Source organism: Mobula hypostoma, chromosome 11 (genome assembly GCF_963921235.1).
Source record: "Mobula hypostoma chromosome 11, sMobHyp1.1, whole genome shotgun sequence".
In the NCBI taxonomy this organism is placed as follows: Eukaryota; Metazoa; Chordata; class Chondrichthyes; order Myliobatiformes; family Myliobatidae; genus Mobula; species Mobula hypostoma.
Genome location: NC_086107.1, coordinates 3,166,275 through 3,186,765, shown reverse-complemented (window position 1 = coordinate 3,186,765; position 20,491 = coordinate 3,166,275). Strand labels below are relative to the sequence as shown.

At 46.3% G+C, this 20,491-nt stretch overlaps 1 protein-coding gene across 2 annotated transcripts in view; it reads right to left on the bottom strand.

Moving 5' to 3' along the window:
• Positions 1-15,839: 15,839 nt before the first annotated feature.
• The window catches only part of LOC134354214 (alpha-parvin), a 108,737-nt gene continuing 104,085 nt past the window's right edge, over positions 15,840-20,491 (bottom strand). Inside the window, exon 12 of one of the 2 annotated variants that reach the window (XM_063063110.1) lies at positions 15,840-17,043. In XM_063063110.1, coding sequence (XP_062919180.1) covers positions 16,967-17,043 — 77 coding nt within the window. In that variant the 3' untranslated portion in view covers positions 15,840-16,966. The remainder of the gene's footprint in view (positions 17,044-20,491) is intronic. The other variant, XM_063063109.1, reaches the window with a different exon arrangement.

Sequence of the window (20,491 nt, the reverse complement as noted above, 5' to 3'; positions counted from 1 at the left end):
AACCTGGTATGGAAGTTGTCCTGTTCAAGACTGAAAGAAGCTGCTGAAGATCGTGAACACGGCGCAGCACATCACACAAACCAATCTTCCATCCGTGGACTCACTTTACACCGCACACTGTCGGAGCAGTGCTGCCAGGATAATCAAGGACACGACCCACCCAGACAACACACTTTTTGTCCCTCTTCCCTTTGGGAGAAGGCTCAGGAGCTTGAAGACTCGTACGGCCAGATTTGGGAACAGCTTCTTTCCAACTGTGTTAAGGCTGGGTGAACGGATCCTGACCCGGATCTGGGCCGTACCCTCCAAATATACGGACCTGCCTCTCGGTTTTTTTGCACTACCTTACTTTCCATTTTTCTATTTTCTATTTATGATTCATAATTTAAATTTTTAATATTTATTAATTTTTACTATTTTTAAGATTTAATATTTATAATCCAGGGAGTGAGAAATGCAGAATCAAATATCATTGTGATGATTGTACGTTCTAGTATCAATTGTTTGGCGACAATAAAGTATAAAGTATAAGTAGCTGAACCACACATGAAGGCCAGGAGCTAGACTTGATTGTCAGAGGCTATTTGAGGTGCACGCCATTGGGAGCATTCAATAGGTAGTGGGAGCTTATCCCCATTATCCATTACCACCCCTGGCTATAACAACCTTAAGGAACTATATATATTGTGTGTGTGTGTATATATATACATATACATACATACATACACACAATAACAAATTACACAATAAGATACACACACACACACACATATATATACAGTATATATATGTATCTTACTGTAATTGACAGGTTTTATTATTATGTATTGCAATGTACAGCTGCCGCAAAACAACAAATGCCAGTGATATATGGCTGAATTCTGATTCTGATTATAGGCAGAATAATTAACATTATAATTATTATGCTGTATAAATATAATTATACAACTCATTCAAACTCAGTAGGAGGTTCTGAAAGCTGAAGTCCCACATCATCAGGTTCAGGAACAGCTACTTCACTTCAACCACCCAGCTCAACCCTGATCACTGCCATCCCGATGAAGGGTCGCGGTCTGAAATATCAACTGATTATTCCCCTTCATAGATGCTGCCTGGCACGCTGAGTATCTCCAGCATTTTCCAGCATCTGCAGAATCTCTTGAGGCCTGATCATTAACCTGGTGATGAGGGTGGAGCACCGCGGGAAGGGTTCCTGGAGTAGGGGGGGGGGTGATTGGCGCAGGTGAAGACACACCCAGCCATGAGACACCAGGCCATGTCATTTGATTCCAAACAATTGGCTTATTGATCATTACAGAATGTCTCTCTGGTGCTCCCCTCTCCGTTCCACTTTTTCTGAGCATGATAACCGTCCCTTCCCACTCTCGGTCCACAATAGAGACCCATATCAAAATCAGGTTTATCATCATTCACCCATGTCTTTGGCACTCTAAGCTATATATAGTGGCTATAAAAAGTATTCACCACCCAACCCCCTTGGAAGTTTTAGATTTAATTTGGCTTTTTTGACATTGATCAACAGAAAAAGGTTCTTTCGAGCCAAGGTGAAAACAGCTCTCTACAAAGTGATCTAAATTAATTACAAATATAAAACACCATAAGACCATAAGACATAGGAGCAAAAGTAGGCCATTCAGCCCACTGAGTCTGCTCCACCATTCAATCATGGGCTGATCCAATTCTTTCAGTCATCTCCACTCCCATGCCTTCTCCCTATACCTGTTGATGCCCTGGCTAATTAAGAGCCTATCTATCTCTGCCTTAAATATACCCAGTGACTTGGTCTCCACAGCTGCTTGTGGCAACAAATTCCACAGATTTACCAACCTCTGACTAAAGTAATTTCTCCACATCTCTGTTCTAAATGGACGTCCTTCAATCCTGAAGTTATGCGCTCTTGTCCTAGACTCATCTACCATGGGAAATAACTTTGCCATATCTAATCTGTTCAGGCCTTTTAACATTCAGAATGTTTCTATGAGATTCCCCCTCATTCTCCTGAACTCCAGGGAATACAGCCCAAGAGCTATCAGACATTCCTCATATGGTAACCCTTTCATTCCTGGAATCATTCTCATGGATCTTCTCTGAATCCTCTCCAATGTCAGTATATCCTTTCTAAAATAAGGGGCGCAAAACTGCACACAATACTCCAAGTATGGTCTCGTGAGTGCCTTATAGAGTCTCAACATCACATCCCTGCTCTTAAATTCTACACCTCTAGAAATGAATATCAACATTGCATTTGCCTTCTTCACCACCAACTCAACCTGGAGGTTAACCTTTAGGGTATCCTGCACAAGGACACCCAAGGCCCTTTGCATCTCTGCATTTTGAATTCTCTCCCCATCTAAATAATAGCCTGCCCATTTATTTCTTCCACCAAAGAGCATGGCCATACACTTTCCAACATCGTATTTCATTTGCCACTTCTTTGCTCATTTCTCTAAACTATCTAAGCCTCTCTGCAGGCTCTCTGTTTCCTCAACACTACCCGCGCCTCCACCTATCTTTGTATCATCGGCAAATTTAGCCACACATCCATTAATCCAATGGACCACATCTTTGACATACATCGTAAAAAGCAGCGGTCCCAACAACGACCCCTGTGGAACTCCACTGGTAACCGGCAGCCAGCCGGAATAGGATCCCTTTATTCCCACTCTCTGTTTTCTGCCGACCATCCAATGCTCCACCCATGCTAGTAACTTCCCTGTAATTCCATGGGCTCTTGTCTATCTTGCTAAGCAGCCTCATGTGCGGCATCTTGTCAAAGGCCTTCTGAAAATCCAAGTACACCACATCTACTGCATCTCCTTTGTCTACCCTGCTTGTAATTTCCTCAAAAAACTGCAGTAGGTTAGTCAGTAGGATTTTCCTTTCAGGAAACCGTGCTGGCTTTCGCCTATCTTGTCATGTGCCTCCAGGCACTCCGTAATCTCATCCCTAACAATCGATTCCAACAACTTCCCAACCACTGATGTCAGGCTAACAGGTCTATAGTTTCCCTCCTGCTGCCTCCCACCCTCCTTAAATAGCGGAGTAACATTTGCAATTTTCTAGTCATCCTGAACAATGCCAAAATCTATCGATTCTTGAAAGATCATCGTTAATGCCTCTACAATCTCTCCAGTGACTTCCTTCAGAACCTGAGGATGCATTCCATCAGGTCCAGGAGATTTATTCACCCTCAGACCATTAACCTTCCTGAGCACCTTCTCGGTCATAATTTTCACTGCACAAACTTCACTTCCCTGACACTCTTGAATGTCTGGTATACTGCAGACATCTTCCACTGTGAAGACTGATGCAAAATACGCAGTTCCTCTGCCATCTCTGCGTCTCTCATTACAATATCTCCAACGTCATTTTCTATTAGTTCCATATCTACCTTCGACTCTCTTTTACCCTTTATATACTTAAAAAAGCTTTTAGTATCTTCTTTGATAATAGTCGGCAGCTTCCTTTCATAATTCATCTTTTCCTTCCTAATGACCTTCTTAGCTTCCTTCTCCAAGTTTTCAAAAGCTTCCCAATCCTTTATTTTCCCACTAGCTTTGGCTTCCTTGTATGCCCTCTCTTTTGCTTTTACTTTGGCTCTGACTTCACTTGTCAGCCACAGTAGTGTCCTTCTTCCATTTGAAAATTTCCTCTTATTTGGAATATATCTGTCTTGCACTTTCCTCATTTTTCACAGTAACTCCAGCCATTGCTGCTCTGCTGTCCTTCCTGCAAGAGACCCTTTCCAGTCAACTTTGGCCAGTTCCCCTCTCATGCCATTGTAATTTTCTTTATTCCACTGAAATACTGACACATTGGAATTTAGCTTCTCCTTCTCAAATTTCAAAGTGAACTTGATCATATAGTGATCACTGTTCCCTCAGGGTTCCTTAACCTTAAGCTCTCCTATCACCTCCAGACCATTGCACAACACCCAGTCCAGCACAGCTGATCCCCTAGTGGGCTCAACAACAAGCTGTTCTAAAAAGCCGTCCCTTAGACATTCTACAAACAATCTCTCTTGAGGTCCAGTTTTCCCAATCCACTTTCATGTTAAAAACCCCAACGACTATCATGACATTGCCCTTCTGACATGCCTTTTCTATCTCCGGCTGTAAATTGTAATGATTTTCTAATGATTTAATATTATTTCTTATACACAGGACCACACCACTCCCTCTTCCTACTAACCTATCTTACTGATACACCGTATATCCTTGGATGTTCGGCTCCCAATGGCAGCCATCCTTTAGCCGAGTTTCAGAGATGGCCACAATGTCATACTTGCCAATCTGTAGCTGAATTTCCAGATCATCCATTTTACTTCTTATGCTGTGTGCATTCAAGTATAACACTTTCAGTCCTGTATTTGTTGCTTTCTGGTTTAACTGCACCACGCCTCTATTGCCCTGTAACTCATCCCACTGGCTGTGATTATGCCTCATCTCCTGCTTGTCTTTTCTATCATCTCTGTTGCACACTATCTTTGATTTATTTCTGTTTTCCCCTTCCTCAGCCATATCACTCTGGTTCCCATCCCCCTGGGAAATTAGTTTAAACCCTCCCTAACAGCTCTATTAAACCTGCCGGCTAGGATATTGGACCCCTTTGGGTTCAGGTGCAACCTGGCCTTTTTTTTCAGGCCTCCCCCAGAATAGGCCCCAATGATCCAGAAATCTGAAGCCCTGTCCCCTACACCAGTCTCTCAGCCACACATTACACAACACAAGATAACTGACTGCATAAGTATTCACCCCCTTCAAGTCAGTATTTAGTAGATGCACCATTGGCAACAATTACAGCCTTGAGTCTGTGTGGATAGGTCTCTGTCAGCTTTGCACATCTGGTCACTGCAATTTTTCCCCATTCTTCTTCACAAAACTGCATAAGTTCTGTCAGATTTCATGGGGACCGTGAGTGAAAAGCCCTTTTCAAGTCCAGCCATAAATTCTCAATTGGATTGTGGTCTGGACTCTGACTTGGCCACTCTGGGACATTAATTTTGTTGTATTTGAGCCATTCCTGTGTAGCTTTGGTTGTACATTTCAGATCACTGTCTTGCTGGAAAACAACCCTTCACCCAAGTCATAATTCTCTTGGTGACTGCATCAGGGTTTCCTCCAGGATTTCCCTGTATTTTGCTGCATTCATTTTACATTCTACCTTCACAAGCCTTCCAGGGCCTGCTGCAGTGAAGCATCCCCACAGCATGAATCAGCCATAAACATACTCCATGGTAGGGATGGTATGTTTACAATGATCTGTGGTGTTTGGTTTTGAAGCACCTTCAATTAATCCAAAAGACTGAGGTTTGGTAAAATACTGAAAGGCTTTTATTCGCTATACAATACGACCTCCACAGTGAGTGTCTGCCCCCGGACTGAGGGGGAGGGGCAAGGCGAACACCTTTATACAGGACTCTGTGGGAGGAGCCACAGGGGCAGTCAGCAGAGGGGTGTGTCCAGACAGGTAACCGAGTTACAACATATATACAAACAACAGGAATTCTGCAGATGCTGGAAATTCAAGCAACACACATCAAAGTTGCTGGTGAACGCAGCAGGCCAGGCAGCATCTATAGGAAGAGGCGCAGTCGACGTTTCAGGCCGAGACCCTTCGTCAGGACTAACTTGAGTTAGTCCTGACGAAGGGTCTCGGCCTGAAACGTCGACTGCGCCTCTTCCTATAGATGCTGCTTGGCCTGCTGCGTTCACCAGCAACTTTGATGTGTGTTGCTTACAACATATATACATGGTTTACCACATTCACCCCTCCTTTTTTTTAAAAAAGAGTCCCGCGGGGTGAAGTGACTGACAATATTTACAAGAAGTATATTTACAGGTTAAGTCTATCAGGCGGTCGAGTCCGTCGCTGTGATCCACATAGCACCGGCGATGGCAGTTGTGCTGGCTCCGGCCTGACTTCAGGTGCCAGCACGTTAGGCGTCAGTAATCCCTCGTGCGTGTGCGTCGTGCCCGGTATGGGAGTGTCGTGTGGTGTCTGTATAGGGTTTGGGGTGCACGGTGTCTTGTAGGTATATACATTGGTGGGTACGGGGTCAATAGTCACCACGGAGTGTTCAGGGTAGGGGCCCGGAGCTCCCGCGGGCACCAGATCGCGGATGGAGACAGTGTCCTCCTGCCCATCAGGTAAAACCACGTAGGCATACTGGGGGTTCGCATGAAGTAAGTGAACCCTCTCGACTATCGGGGAGTATTTATTGCTCCTCGCATGTTTCCGGAGCAGCACTGGCCCCGGGGACGTCAGCCAAGTTGGTAGGGTGGTCCCAGTGGTCGATTTTCTGGGAAAAGAAAAGAGCCGCTCATGAGGGGTGGCATTGGTGGCTGTGCATAACAGGGAGCGGATGGAGTGGAGTGCCTCGGGAAGGACCTCCTGCCAGCGGGAGACGGGCAGTCCCTTTGACCTGAGGGCTAAGAGTGTGGCTTTCCACACCGTGGCATTCTCCTTCTCCACCTGTCCATTCCCCCGGGGATTATAGCTCGTGGTCCTACTGGTTGTAATTCCCCTAGCCAGTAGATATTGGCGCAGCTCGTCACTCATTAACGAGGACCCTCTGTCACTGTGGATATAGCATGAATATCCGAACAGAGTGAAGAGCTTGTGCAGGGCTTTTATAACTGACGTGGTAGTGGTGTCGGGGCAGGGGATAGTGAAGGGGAACCGCGAGTACTCGTCAATTACGTTAAGAAAGTACACATTGCGGTCGGTGGAGGGAAGGGGGCCCTTAAAGTCAACACTCAGTCGCTCAAAGGGGCGGGTGGCCTTGATGAGTGGTGCCTTTTCGGGTTGGTAGAAGTGTGGTTTGAACTCTGCACAGACTTGGCAGTCCCTGGTCATCATCCTGATCTCCTCAAGGGAGTAAGGCAGGTTCCGGGCTTTCACGAAGTGGAAAAGCCGGGTGACTCCCGGGTGGCAAAGGTCTACATGTAGGGCGTATAGCCGGTCGATCTGCGCGCTGGCGCATGTTCCCCGGGATAGGGCATCGGAGGGCTCGTTGAGCTTCCCAGGCCTGTACATGATGTCATAGTTGTAGGTGGAGAGTTCGATTCTCCACCTCAGAATTTTATCATTTTTGATTTTGCTCCGCTGCTGATTATTAAACATGAATGCGACTGAGCGCTGGTCAGTTAGCAGGGTGAACCTTTTGCCGGCAATATAGTACCTCCAGTGCCTTAAAGCTTCCACTATGGCCTGGGCTTCTTTCTCTACCGCAGAGTGCCGAATTTCAGGGCCTTGAAGGGTACGGGAGAAGAACGCCACTGGTCTTCCTGCCTGGTTGAGGGTAGCAGCCAGCGCAAAGTCGGAGGCGTCACTCTCTACTTGGAAGGGAATGGCCTCATCCACCGCATGCATTGCTGCTTTGGCAATGTCCCCTTTAATGCGGTTGAAGGCCGCGCGGGCCTCGGCAGAGAGGGGGAATGTGGTGGACTTGACCAGGGGGCGGGCCTTGTCTGCATAGTTAGAGACCCATTGGGCGTAATATGAAAAGAAGCCCAGGCACCTTTTGAGGGCTCTGAGGGTATTGGGAAGAGGGAGTTCCAACAAGGGGCGCATACGGTCGGGGTCAGGGCCAATGACTCCATTCTCCACGACACACCCAGGGATAGCAAGTCGGGTGGTCCCAAATACACACTTGTCCTTGTTATAGGTGAGGTTGAAAGATTTGGCCGGTTGTTGTTGTGATCCTGTTGGTCGTGACCGTAGATGGTGATGTTATCCAGATATGGGAACGTGGCCTTCAGTTGGCACTGGTCCATTGCCCTCTGGAAGACAGATACACCATTCGTGACCCCAAAGGGGATGCGCAGGAATTGATAAAGCCTGCCGTCCGCCTCGAAGGCAGTGTAAGGGCGGTCCTCCCGGCGGATGGGGAGCTGATGGTAAGCGGATTTTAGGTCTATGGTCGAGTACACCTTGTACTGTGCTATCTGATTGACCATATCTGCGATGCGGGGTAGAGGGTACGCGTCGAGCTGCGTGAACCTATTGATGGTCTGGCTATAGTCCACGACCATTCTATTCTTCTCCCCGTTCCGAACAACCACCACCTGCGCCCTCCAAGGACTTGTGCTTGCCTCAATGACCCCCTCCCTGAGCAGCCGCTGCACCTCCGACTTAATGAAAGCTCTGTCCCCCGCGCCGTACCTCTGAAGCACCTTCAATTACTCCAAAAGACTGAGGTTTGGTAAAATACTGAGGGGGAGGGGCAAGGCGAACACCTTTATACAGGATTCTGTGGGAGGAGCCACAGGGGCAGTCAGCAGAGGTATGTGTCCAGACAGGTAACCGAGTTACAACATATATACATGGTTTACCACGATCTCCTGTTTTTAGTTGCCACGGGTTTACAGTCGGGGGTCAGGTTGGCGAACAGCGGTGGGGGAGGGATCCTGAGGGTGGAGAGGCCGCAAGTGGTGTCAGTAGTGTGGCAGTTGGCATGATGTTGGGTGGGATGCGCGGGTCAGTGTGTGTGTGTGTGTGGTCTGTAGCGGGGTACGTGACATATCTCTACAAAACAGGGGATTTATGACAGTAATTGGTGGGAGGGGCCCATCATACTTCATTGTCACGCTTTTCAGGTGGCTCTGGAAGTCCAACCCCAACAGCACAGGGGCACAGAGTTGAGGCAAGACCAGTAACGTAAAGTCCCGATATTCTGTGCCCTGCACCACTAGTGTCACTACACAACCCCCCCGGATGTCTGTTGTATGCGACCCGGAGGCCATGGTGACCCTCTGACTTACCGGCCGTATCATGAGTCCACGATGCTGCACTGTGGCCGGGTGGATAAAACTCTCCGTGCTGCCTGTGTCAAACAGGCAGCTTGTCCTGTGTCCCTTCACCAGGATGTCCATCATTGACCTTGCGAGCTGGTGGGGAGCGCTTTGGTCGAGGGTCACGGAAGCCAGGGTGGGGTCGCTGTCTTGGTCCGGCGCGGTGGGGTGGCCCGTGAGCACCCGTTGGTCGTAGGCGGTGGGAGGTGGCGCCAACCAAGATGGCTGCCCCCATGTCTCGCACGTGGTGGCAGTGTGCAGGGAAGATGGTGGCCCCCATGTCTCGCACGTGGTGGCAGTGTGCAGGGAAGATGGCGACCCCCACGTCTGCTCGATCCCGCTCGCGGTTTTGACTTACAGACCTTGGCGAAGTGGCCCTTCTTTCCGCAGCTGGAACAGGTAGCTTGTCGGGCCGGGCAGCGTTTCCGGGGGTCCTTCTCGAGTCCACAGAAGTAGCACTTCGCGGACTCACGACTGGCTGCAGCCGAGGTCGATTCGCCGGCGGGTTGCGGGGTCTGCGGCGCCCACGAGGCTATCAGGGGATCGCGTGCCTGGAGAGCCTTGGAGTTATGCAGAGCGGCCTCCAACGTATCAGCCAGCTCCATCGCCGAACTTAGGGTAAGATCGGCTTTTTCCAGCAGCCGCTGGCGCACATACACTGACCTGGTCCCCGTAACGAAGGCGTCTCTCACTAGGAGTTCTGCATGCTGCGCCGCCGTCAGCTCCTGGCAATTGCAGGCCCGCACGAGTGTCTGTAGGGCCCGGACAAACTCAGCACTCGATTCCCCGGACCGTTGTTGCCGTGTCGCTAAGCGATGCCGAGCATAGACGCTGTTTATCGGCCGCAGGTATTGTCTTTTGAGTGCGGTCATCACGCCGTCGTAGTTCGGCTGGTCTCTGATCAGCGAATAAACCTGTGGACTGACCCTGGAGAGTAGAACTCTGCGCTTCACTATGGGGTTGGTCGCTTTAATCTCCTCTAGATAGGCTTCGAAGCAGGCCAGCCAGAGTTCGAAGTTTCCAAAGTCAGGCATTTGTGGATTGAGGTCTAATTTTTCTGGTCTCAGAGACTGTTCCATGTTTTAAAACGTACAGCGAATAAAATTGAAGCACCTTCAATTACTCCAAAAGACTGAGGTTTGGTAAAATACTGAAAGGCTTTTATTCGCTGTACAATACGACCTCCACAGTGAGTGTCTGCCCCCGGACTGAGGGGGAGGGGCAAGGCGAACACCTTTATACAGGACTCTGTGGGAGGAGCCACAGGGGCAGTCAGCAGAGGGGTGTGTCCAGACAGGTAACCGAGTTACAACATATATACATGGTTTACCACAGGTTTGCGCCAAACATAGTGTTTAGTCTGATGGCCAAAAAGCTCAATTTTGGTTTCATCAGACCATAGAACCTTCCTCCAGCTGACTTCAGAGTCTCCCACATGCCTTCTGGCAAACTCTAGCCAAGATTTCATGTGATTTTTTTACAAAAATAGTTTCCTCTTTGCCACTCTCCCATAAAGCTGTGACTGGTGAAGCACCTGGACAACAGATTTGTATGCGCAGTCTCTCCCATCTCAGCCATTGAAGCTTGAGACCCCTCCAGAGCTGTCATAGGTCTCCTGGTGGCCTCCCTCACTAGTCCCCTTCTTGCATGGTCACACAGTTTTTAAGGACAGCCTGCTCTAGGTAGATATACAGCTGTGCCATATTCTTTCCATTTCTTGATGATTGACTAAACTGCGATATTCAGTGACTTGGAAATTTTCTTGTATCCATCTCCTGACTTGTGCTTTTCAAAAACAGATCTCCATTTAACTAATTATGTGACTTCTAAAACCAATTGGCTGAACCAGTGATGACTTGGTGTGTCTTATTAAAGAGGGGTGAATACTTATGCAATCAATTATTTTGTGTTTTGTATTTGTAATTAATTTAGATCACTTCGTAGAGATTTGTTTTCACTTTGACACAAAAGAGTCTTTTCCTGTTGATCAGCCTCAGGAAAGACAAATTAAATCCACTGTGATTCAATGTTGTAAAACAATAAAATATGAAAACTTCTAAGGGGCATAAATACTTTTTTATAGGCATGGTAATGTGCCTAAGACTTTAGCACAGTGGTGTACAATAAGTGTGTCATTTCTGTTAACAACCAACACAATCTGTGGATGTACTAGGGCAGCCTACAAGTGCCACCGCTTATTCCAGTGCCAACACAACGTGCCTGTCAAGTTTAGCAAAACAGCACACACCCACATACAACAAGCAAAAATGGCAACCCCCCCACCCATACACACAATTGGGCCAATAATCCCAGGGCAAGTCAGGTCTAGGCCTTCAACCTCCCAGACTTGCAAATATTGGGACTTTGACCTCTGGATCTGTCGAAATCGTGACTTTGACCTCTGGACTTGCTGACCTTGGATTTTTGACCTCTGGATACACCAATCTCAGGACCTTGACCCCTAGAATTGCTGACCTCTGATATTTGACCTCCAGACTTGCTAACCTCAGGACTTTGATCTTTGTATCCATTGAACTCAGGACTTTGACCTCCGGACCTAACAATCTCAGAACTTTGACCTCTGCACTTGCTGACCTTGGGATTTTGACCTCCAGATTTGCCAATCTCAGGGCTTCATTCTCCAGATTCCCTGATCTCGGGGCTTTGACCTCTGGTCTTTGATTTCTAGACTCGCTGTCCACGGGGTACTAATCTCCAGATTTGCTGACTTGGAGCATTGACCTCTAAACTCCAGAATGTGGAGATTAAGATCTGGTTTGATTCTTTTGCTGGCTGTTCCACGCTGCCCTAGGACCATAAAACCATAAGAGCAGGACAAGGCCAATTGGCTCAATCCATCATGGCTGATTTATTATCCCTCTCAAATTCATTCTCCTGCCTTCTCCATGTAACCTTTGATGCCCTGACTAACCAAGAACCTGTCAATCTTTGTGCCAAATATAGCCAATCACTTGGTCTCCACTGCCATCTGTGGCAATGAATTCCACAGATTCACCACCCTCTGGCTAAAGAAATTCCTCCTCATCTCTGTTGTAAATAGACATCACTCTACTTAGAGACTGTCCTCTGGTCCTAGACTCCCCCACTATCGGAAGCATTCTCTCCACACCCGCTCTGTTTGGGCCTTTCAATATTCAGTAGGGTTCAATGAGAACAGTTCCAGAGGCCATCGAACACGCTTCATACATTAACCCTTTCATTCCCTGAATCATACTCGTGGACCCTCTCTAATGCCACCACATCTTTTCTTAGGTAAGTGGGGGAGGTGCCATAACAGCATAGCAGTCATCGCGACACTGTTATAGCTCAGAGTTCAATTGCGACGCTGTTCTGTAAGAGGTCCGTACGGTCATCTTGCGGAATGCATGGGCTTTCCCCTTGGTGCTCTGGTTTCCTCCCACAGTCCAAAGATGTACCAGGTAGGTTAATTGATCGTTGCATATTGTTACGCCATTAGGTTAGGGTTAGACGGGTATGTTGGGTTTGTGCGCCATGGCCAGGAGGGTCTACTAAATGAAGTAAAAGAAAACCGCTCAGAATACTCCACGTGAGGTCTGACCAATGTCTGATAAAACCTCAGCATTGTATACTCCAGCTCTTGAAATGAATGAGAACACTGCATTTTCCTTCCTTCTGACTGACTCAGTTTTTCACGGGAAAGGGTGATCACAAGGCTGGTCACCCAGTTTCAACCAACCGTATGCCAGGGGAACTCAGGGGATTGAGCAGCATCTGTGGGTCAACGGTGGAAAGGGTGAGTGGCCTCAGTTCCTGGGTATTAACATCAGAGAGGATCTGCCTTGGACTCAGCACATAGATGCAATCATGAAGAAGGCTTGACAGTGGCTCTACTTTCTTAGATGTTCAAGGTGATCTGGCATGTCATTGAAGACAAGATTTCCCCAGTGACCAACCATTTTTATTCCAGTCCCCATTCCCATTCCGACATGTTGGTCCACTGCCACGATGAGGCCCCTCTCAGGTTGGAGGAGCAACACCTCATATTCTGTCTGGGTAGCCTCCAACCTGATGGCATGAACATCAATTTGTCTAACTTCCTAGAATTATCCCCTTCTCCCCTTCGCTCTTCATCTATTCCTCACTTTAGCTCCCCTCTTACCTCTTCTCTTCTTCTTACCTGCCTACTACCTCCCTCTGGTGCCTCTCCTTCTTCCCTTTCTCCCATCGTCCACTGTCCTATCAGATTCCTTCTTCAATCTTCTAGCTTTTCCACCAATCACCTCCTAGCTTCTTAATTCATCCCTTCTCCCCTACCCACTCACCTTCAAAGTTCAAAGTTCATTTATTTTCTCACTGTTACCATCAGGTAGGAGGTACAGAAGCCTGCAGACACACACTCAGCAATTCAGGAACAGCTTCTTTCCCTCTACCATCCGATTCCTAAATGGACATTGAACCCTTGAACACTACCTCACATTTTTAATATATATTATTTCTGTTTTTTTGCAGGATCTTTAATCTATTCAATATACACATACTGTAATTTATTTATTTATTTCTTCTTCTTCTATATTATATATTGCATTGAACTGCTGCTGCTAAGTTAACAAATTTCACGACACATACCAGTGATAATAAACCTGTTTCTGATTCTGATTAATACATACAACCTTGACATCCGTCTCCTTATAGGCAGCCACAAAACAAAGAAACCCAACATACACAAAGAAAGACAAATTATGCAAACAATATAAAAGTAAGCAAACAACATTTAGTTGAGTCCTGCCAAAGGGTTTTGACCTGAAACGTCGACTGTGCTTTTTTCCATAGATGCTGCCTGGCCTGCTGAGTTCCTCCAGCATTTTGTGTGTTGTTGAAATAACATTCAGAACTGTAGATCATGAAGGTGAGTCCACAACCACTAACCCAGTCATCACTGCAGCTGATCCAGGAGCCTGTTAGTTGCAGGCCACAGCCTCAGTTCAGCACGGAGATGAGTGACTCTCACAGAGCAGGGAGCTGTATTAGCCCACTCACCTGTCTTTACTTATCAGCTGCCAGCTCGATTCCTCCCTGCTCTCCCCACCTTCTTATTCCGGCTCTTCCCCTTCCTTTCCAGTCCTGATGAAGAGTCTCGGCCTGAAACTTTGACTGTTGATTTCCACAGATGCTGCCTGGCCAGCTGAGTTCCTCCAGTATTTTGTGTCTGTTACTCTGGATTTCCATCATCTGCAGAATCCCTTGTGATTATAATATTACCCTGGATTTTCTCCTCCTCTCCCTACTTGAATTAGTGTTGGCTATTCTGTTGTTTCTTTTACACATGTCAGTTATTTATAATTTACACAAGTTTACGTTCAGTTTATTTTGTTCTAATCATGCATTGAACTGTACTCTGCCAGAAGTTAATATGCATAGTATTTAAACCCTGGGTATGTGCGTCTTTGACAACAATCAGCTTGAAATTAGACCCAGAGTAATGCAGCGCAAATACAGGCCCTTTGGCCCAACTTGTCTATGCTGACCATGGCACAACCAAGTTAATCCAATTTGCCTTTATTTGTCCCATGCCTCTCTAAAACGCTCCTTATCCAAATGTCTTAGCTTTAACTTGAAACAGAACATTTTTGTTGATGCACCTCACCACAGCAAATACTCTTTCTGGATGCATCATGGCTTGGTATGGCAATTGCTGCATACACAACTGCAAGAAACTGCAGAAAGTTGTGGACACAGTTCAGCATGTTTCAACATTGAGGAGATTGTCCCAAAAATATGAAACCCACAAAAGACAGGATTTCCCGGTGACCATTTATTTCAATTTGACTTCCCATTCCCATTCCAACATGTCTGCCTTCGACTACCATGACAAGGCCACGCTTAGGTTGGAGAATCAACACCTCATATTCCATCTGCATAGCCTCCAGCTTGATGACATGAACATCAACTTCTGGTAGCATCTCCTCATTCCCTCCTCTGTTTTCCCATTCTCCTATCTGACTCCCTCTGACCCATTCTCTTTTCCTTACCTGCCCATCACTTCCCTCTGGTTCCCCTCCTCCTTCCTTTCCCCCATGGTCTACTCCCCTCTCCCTTCTTCACTGTGGGCTGTCCCCAAGGTGTGTTTGTTAACACAAACGATACATTTCACTCTATGTTTCAATGTAAACATTATAAATCTAAATCCTTCGGCTCTTTTACCTCTTCCACTTATCCCCTCAGCATCTTACTTCATCGTCCCCCTTCTTCACCCACCCACACACCTTCACCTGGTCTCACCTGTCACCTTGTACTCTTCCCTCATCCACCACCACTTTACTCGGGCTTCTGCCCCCTTCCTTTTCAGTCCTGAGGGCTCTCAGCCCGAAGCATCAACTGTTTCTCCTCCCCATAAAAGCTGCCTGACCTGCTGAGTTCCTCCGACATCTCGAGTGCCTGTTCCCCTGTGATGTGACACCTTGTTCTGATCACCTACCTACACGAAAGATGTCAACAGGATTGAAAAAAATGCAGACAAGATGTCGCTGGGACTTGAGGGATTGAGTTGTTTTGGAAAGGTTGAATGGATTAGGACTCTATGCCCTGGAGAATGAGAGATTTGACAGAGGTATTCAAAATTATGACGGGTACTTATAGGGAAAATGCAAATAGGCTTTTTTCCACTGAGGTTGGGTGAGACTAGAACTAGAGGTTATGGGTAATTTTAATTAACTTCCGCTAATGCTCCACCTCCCCCTCGTACCCCATCCATTATATTCTTTCATACACACATTCTTTCTCTCTCTCTCCTTTTTCTCCCTCTGTCCCTCCGACTATACCCCTTGCCCATCCTCTGGGTCCCCCCTCCCCCTTTTCCTTCTCCCTGGGTCTCCTGTCCCATGATCCTCTCATATCCCTTTTGCCAATCACCGGGTCCAGCTCTTGGCTCCATCCCTCCCCCTCCTGTCTTCTCCTATCATTTTGGATTTCCCCCTCCCCCTCCCACTTTCAAATCTCTTACTAGCTCTTCCTTCAGTTAGTCCTGACGAAGGGTCTCGGCCCGAAACATCGACTGTACCTCTTCCTAGAGATGCTGCCTGGCCTGCTGCATTCACCAGCAACTTTGATATGTGTTGCTGGAGGTTATGGGTTAAGGGTGGAAGGTGAAATGTCTTTGCTCAGAGGGTGGTGAGAGGGTGGAATGAGCAGCCAGCACAAGTGTTGGATGAGGGTTTGATTTCAACGTTTAAGGGAAGTTTGGATAGGTACATGGATGGGAGAGGTATGGAGGGCTGTGGTCAGGATGCAGGTGCATGGGACAAGGCAGTCCGGCACGGTCTAGATGGACAGTAAGGCTTGTTTCTGTGATATAGTGTTGAATGACTCAATTTGTTTACCAACATTTATTTTAAAGAGCTACAATCCAAACATAAAAATAAGGTAGCATATAGAGAAAATGGTACAGGTAATCAGGGCACAGATAATTGGCTTAGAGCCAACGTTCTCTTTTGTCTTCATACTTGAAGCCTACATTACATGATTGAGGTGCACATTTTGCACATAGTTTTACATGTAACTATTCTCCATTCAGTGTTCTGAGGAACTGCCCCGGCTGCTGCTGGGAGAAGTTGCTGTAGATTCAAGCCAGCCCGCTCCGTATAAAAAAAAAATTTTGTTTTGTCAGCAAACTGACTTCTTATACCACCTTCAAGTCCTGACTGACATTGCACTGTCAATTAAAACTCTGAAAACGTGATTCTAATTAGCTGAATCACAAAAATATTCAGAGGCTTAACCGTGAAACTGAACAACTTGCCCAATCTGCAACAGCTCTTTGGTACTTGTAACTCTAGCATGTTTGGAAATCTCATTTCCTTCTTCCCGGGAAGATTCGCTATAACAACCAAATTGCATTTAACATGAGTACAATCTACATTTTAATCATTAAGATACTGGTGTCATCGCTTCTGCTCTTTATGACTCAAGTGCTTGTTTGTTTTATATTTATACATATATCGAAAATAGATTCTAGACATTCTTGCAGCTGACAGGAACCCCAAAACGTGACTCGTTGATGGCTTCGGCAAGATGGTGATTGTCTTTTCCAGGTCGTTGCTTTGGCTCAGGGCTCTGTGAGTGTGGCTGAACGTTTGCTGAGCCCTCTGCACGACGAAGCACTAGCTTCCATTTTATTCCACATTCCTGTACTTAGTGAACAGGTTGTAGAGCACGCGCAGTGTGGACTTCAGGTCACAGTTCACGATATCTGCGAGGAGGAGGAATACGGTGCCCAAAATCAGAATCAGAATTATACGCTGTGAAAATTTGTTGATTTGCACAGTGCATAGATACAAAAATTAATATAAATTACACAAATAAATGGTGCAAAACAAGTAATAATGAGGTAGTGTTGATGGACTGTTCAGAAATCTGACAGTGGGAATCAAACCGCTTTGTTTGGATTGAGCATATAGTTTGCCATACATCTCTCCCCTCATTGTTCCTGTTCACACTTTCAAGGACTCCTCATCTCATGTTCTCGTTATTTACTGCTAGTTATTTATATCTGCATTTGCGCAGTTTGTTGTCTTGGCTACTCGCTGGATGAACGCCCCAGTTGGGTGGTCTTTCATTGATTCCATTATAGTTATGATTCTATGGATTTATTGATTATGCCCACAAGAAAACAAATCTCAGGGTTGCAGATGGTGACATATATACAGTTGAAGTCAGAAGTTTACATACACCTTAGCCAAATACATTTAAACTCAGTTTTCCACAATTCCTGATATTTAATCTGAGAAAACATTCTCTGTCTTAGGTCAGTTAGGAACACTACTTTATTTTAAGAATGTGAAATGTCAGAATAATAGTAGGGAGAATGATTTATTTCAGCTTTTATTTCTTTCATCACATTCCCAGTGGGTCAGAAATTTACATACACTTTGTTAGGATTTGGTAGCATTGCCTTTAAATTGTTTAACTTGAGTCAAACATTTTGGGTAGCCTTCCACAAGCTTCTCACAGTAAGTTGCTGGAATTTTGTTCCATTCCTCCAGACAGAACTGGTGTAACTGAGTCAGGTTTGTAGACCTCCTTGCTCGCACACGCTTTTTCAGTTCTGCCCACAAATTTTCTATCGAATTGAGGTCAGGGTTGTGTGATGGCCACTCCAATACCTTGACATTGTTGTCCTTAAGCAATTTTGCCACAACTTTGGAGGTATGCTTGGGGTCATTGTCCATTTGGAAGACCCATTTGCGACCGAGCTTTAACTTCCTGGTTGATGTCTTGAGATGTTGCTTCAATATATCCACATAATTTTCCTTCCTCATGATGCCATCTATTTTGTGAAGTGCACCAGTCCCTCCTGCAGCAAAGCACCTCCACAACATGATGCTGCCACCCCCATGCTTCACGGTTGGGATGGTGTTCTTCAGCTTGCAAGCCTCACCCTTTTCCCTCCAAACATAACGATGGTCATTATGGCCAAACAGTTCAATTTTTGTTTCATCAGACCAGAGGATATTTCTCCAGAAAGTAACATCTTTGTCCCCATGTGCATTTGCAAACTGCAGTCTGGCGTTTTTATGGTGGTTTTGGAGCGGTGGCTTCTTCCTTGGTGAGCAGCCTTTCAGGTTATGTCGATAAAGGACTCGTTTTACTGTGGATATCGATACTTGTCTACCTGTTTCCTCCAGCATCTTCACAAGGTCCTTTGCCGTTGATCTGGGATTGATTTGCACTTTTTGCGGCAAAGTACGTTCATCTCTAGGAGACAGAATGTGTCTCCTTCCTGAGCGGTATGATGACTGCGTGGTCCCATAGTGTTTATACTTGCCTACTATTGTTTGTACAGATGAACGTGGTACCTTCAGGCATTTGGAAATTGCTCCCAAGGATGAACCAGACTTGACATCATTTTCTGACCTCAATTCGATAGAAAATTTGTGGGCAGAACTGAAAAAGCATGTGCGAGCAAGGTGGTCTACAAACCTGACTCAGTTACACCAGTTCTGTCTGGAGGAATGGAACAAAATTCCAGAAACTTACTGTGAGAAGCTTGTGGAAGGCAACCCAAAACGTTTGACTCAAGTTAAACAATTTAAAGGTAATGCTACCAAATACTAACAAAATGTATGTAAACTTCTGACCCACTGGGAAAGTGATGAAAGAAATAAAAGCTGAAATAAATCATTCTCTCTACTATTATTCTGACATTTCACATTCTTAAAATAGTGATCCTAACTGACCAGGAAAGACAGGGAATGTTTTCTCGGATTAAATGTCAGGAATTGTGAAAAACTGAGTTTAAATGTATTTGGCTAAGGTGTATGTAAACTTCTGACTTCAACTGTATACTTTGATAATAAATCTACATTGAACTTTGAACCTTCTTGCTGGCAACCCTATGTGTTTCTGCTTTATCTTCCTCCAGCAATTGTCTCCAACTTTTACCCCACTCCCATCCTGCTCCATCTGCTTCTTTGTATATTTCTCTCTCCGTCTCCATATATCATTCATCTGTCACTGTCTTCAACTTTATCCCCGCTCTCTCCCCTACCCTATTAATGACCTGGTCAAGATGGCGCCTGCCTACACCGGTCCTTTGGTCGGCATCTTCTGCATAGATCATGAAACCATACATTTCACTTATTTTGTCTTTTCTGTTTGTTTTTCGTCTTGAGTGTGACTCTGGAACTGTTGGAGCCTGTGGCTTGCAGTTTGGAGATTGTTTGGGTGTTTCAGTGCTCTACAGTCTCTGAGGGGACAAAGGCAGCATGTGGGAACCGTGTGGTGAGAAGACTGCAGTACTGGGTGCGAGCTAATGTTTGACACCACGTCACCAATTAAGGCTTCCATTGTTTGCTGATTAAAGCGATGAGGGAGATTGAAACATCGAGACAAATGCGGAAGGTGAGTGCTGGCTGCCTGCCCTTTGATCACTGATGGGATTGCTCTGCTACAGAGAGGGGAGACTGCCTTTTGATCACTGGTGGGATCGCTCTGCTACAGAGAGGGGAGACTGCCTTTTGATCACCAGTGGGATCACTCTGCTACGGAGAGGAGTGACTGCCTTTTGATCGCTGATGGGATTGCTCTGCTACAGAGAGGGGAGACTGCCTTTTGATCACTGGTGGGATCACTCTGCTACTGGAGAGTGGAGATTGACTTTCGATCGCTGGGGGACCACTCTGCTATGGAGAGGGGAGACTGCCCTTTGATCACTGGTGGGATCACTCTGCTACAGAGAGGGGAGACTGCTTTTTAATCACTGGGGGATTGCTCTGCTACAGAGAGGGGAGACTGCCTTTTGATCGCTGGGGGATCGCTCTGCTACAGAGAGTGGAGACTGCCTTTTGATCGCTGGTGAGATCACTCTGCTACCCAAGGGGAGAGACGGCCTTTTGCTCACTGGTGGGATCACTCTGCTACCCAAGGGGAGAGACGGCCTTTTGCTCACTGGTGAGATCACTCTGCGACAGGGAAGGAAAGACCTGCCAGTTTGCTCAGAGAATGTTACCCAGGTTCTCTGCCTTTTGGATATAGACTTGCACTATGGACTTTTTTTCAGTCTTATTAATTTTTTATATTGTGTTTTCTGCCAGGACTTTCTTGTTATTTTGTGTGCAGGTGTGGAGGATTTGGGGATCAATATGCCTGTTCTGTTTTTATTTGTTTTTGTTTGAGCGGGGAGGAGGGACTTGGGCGGG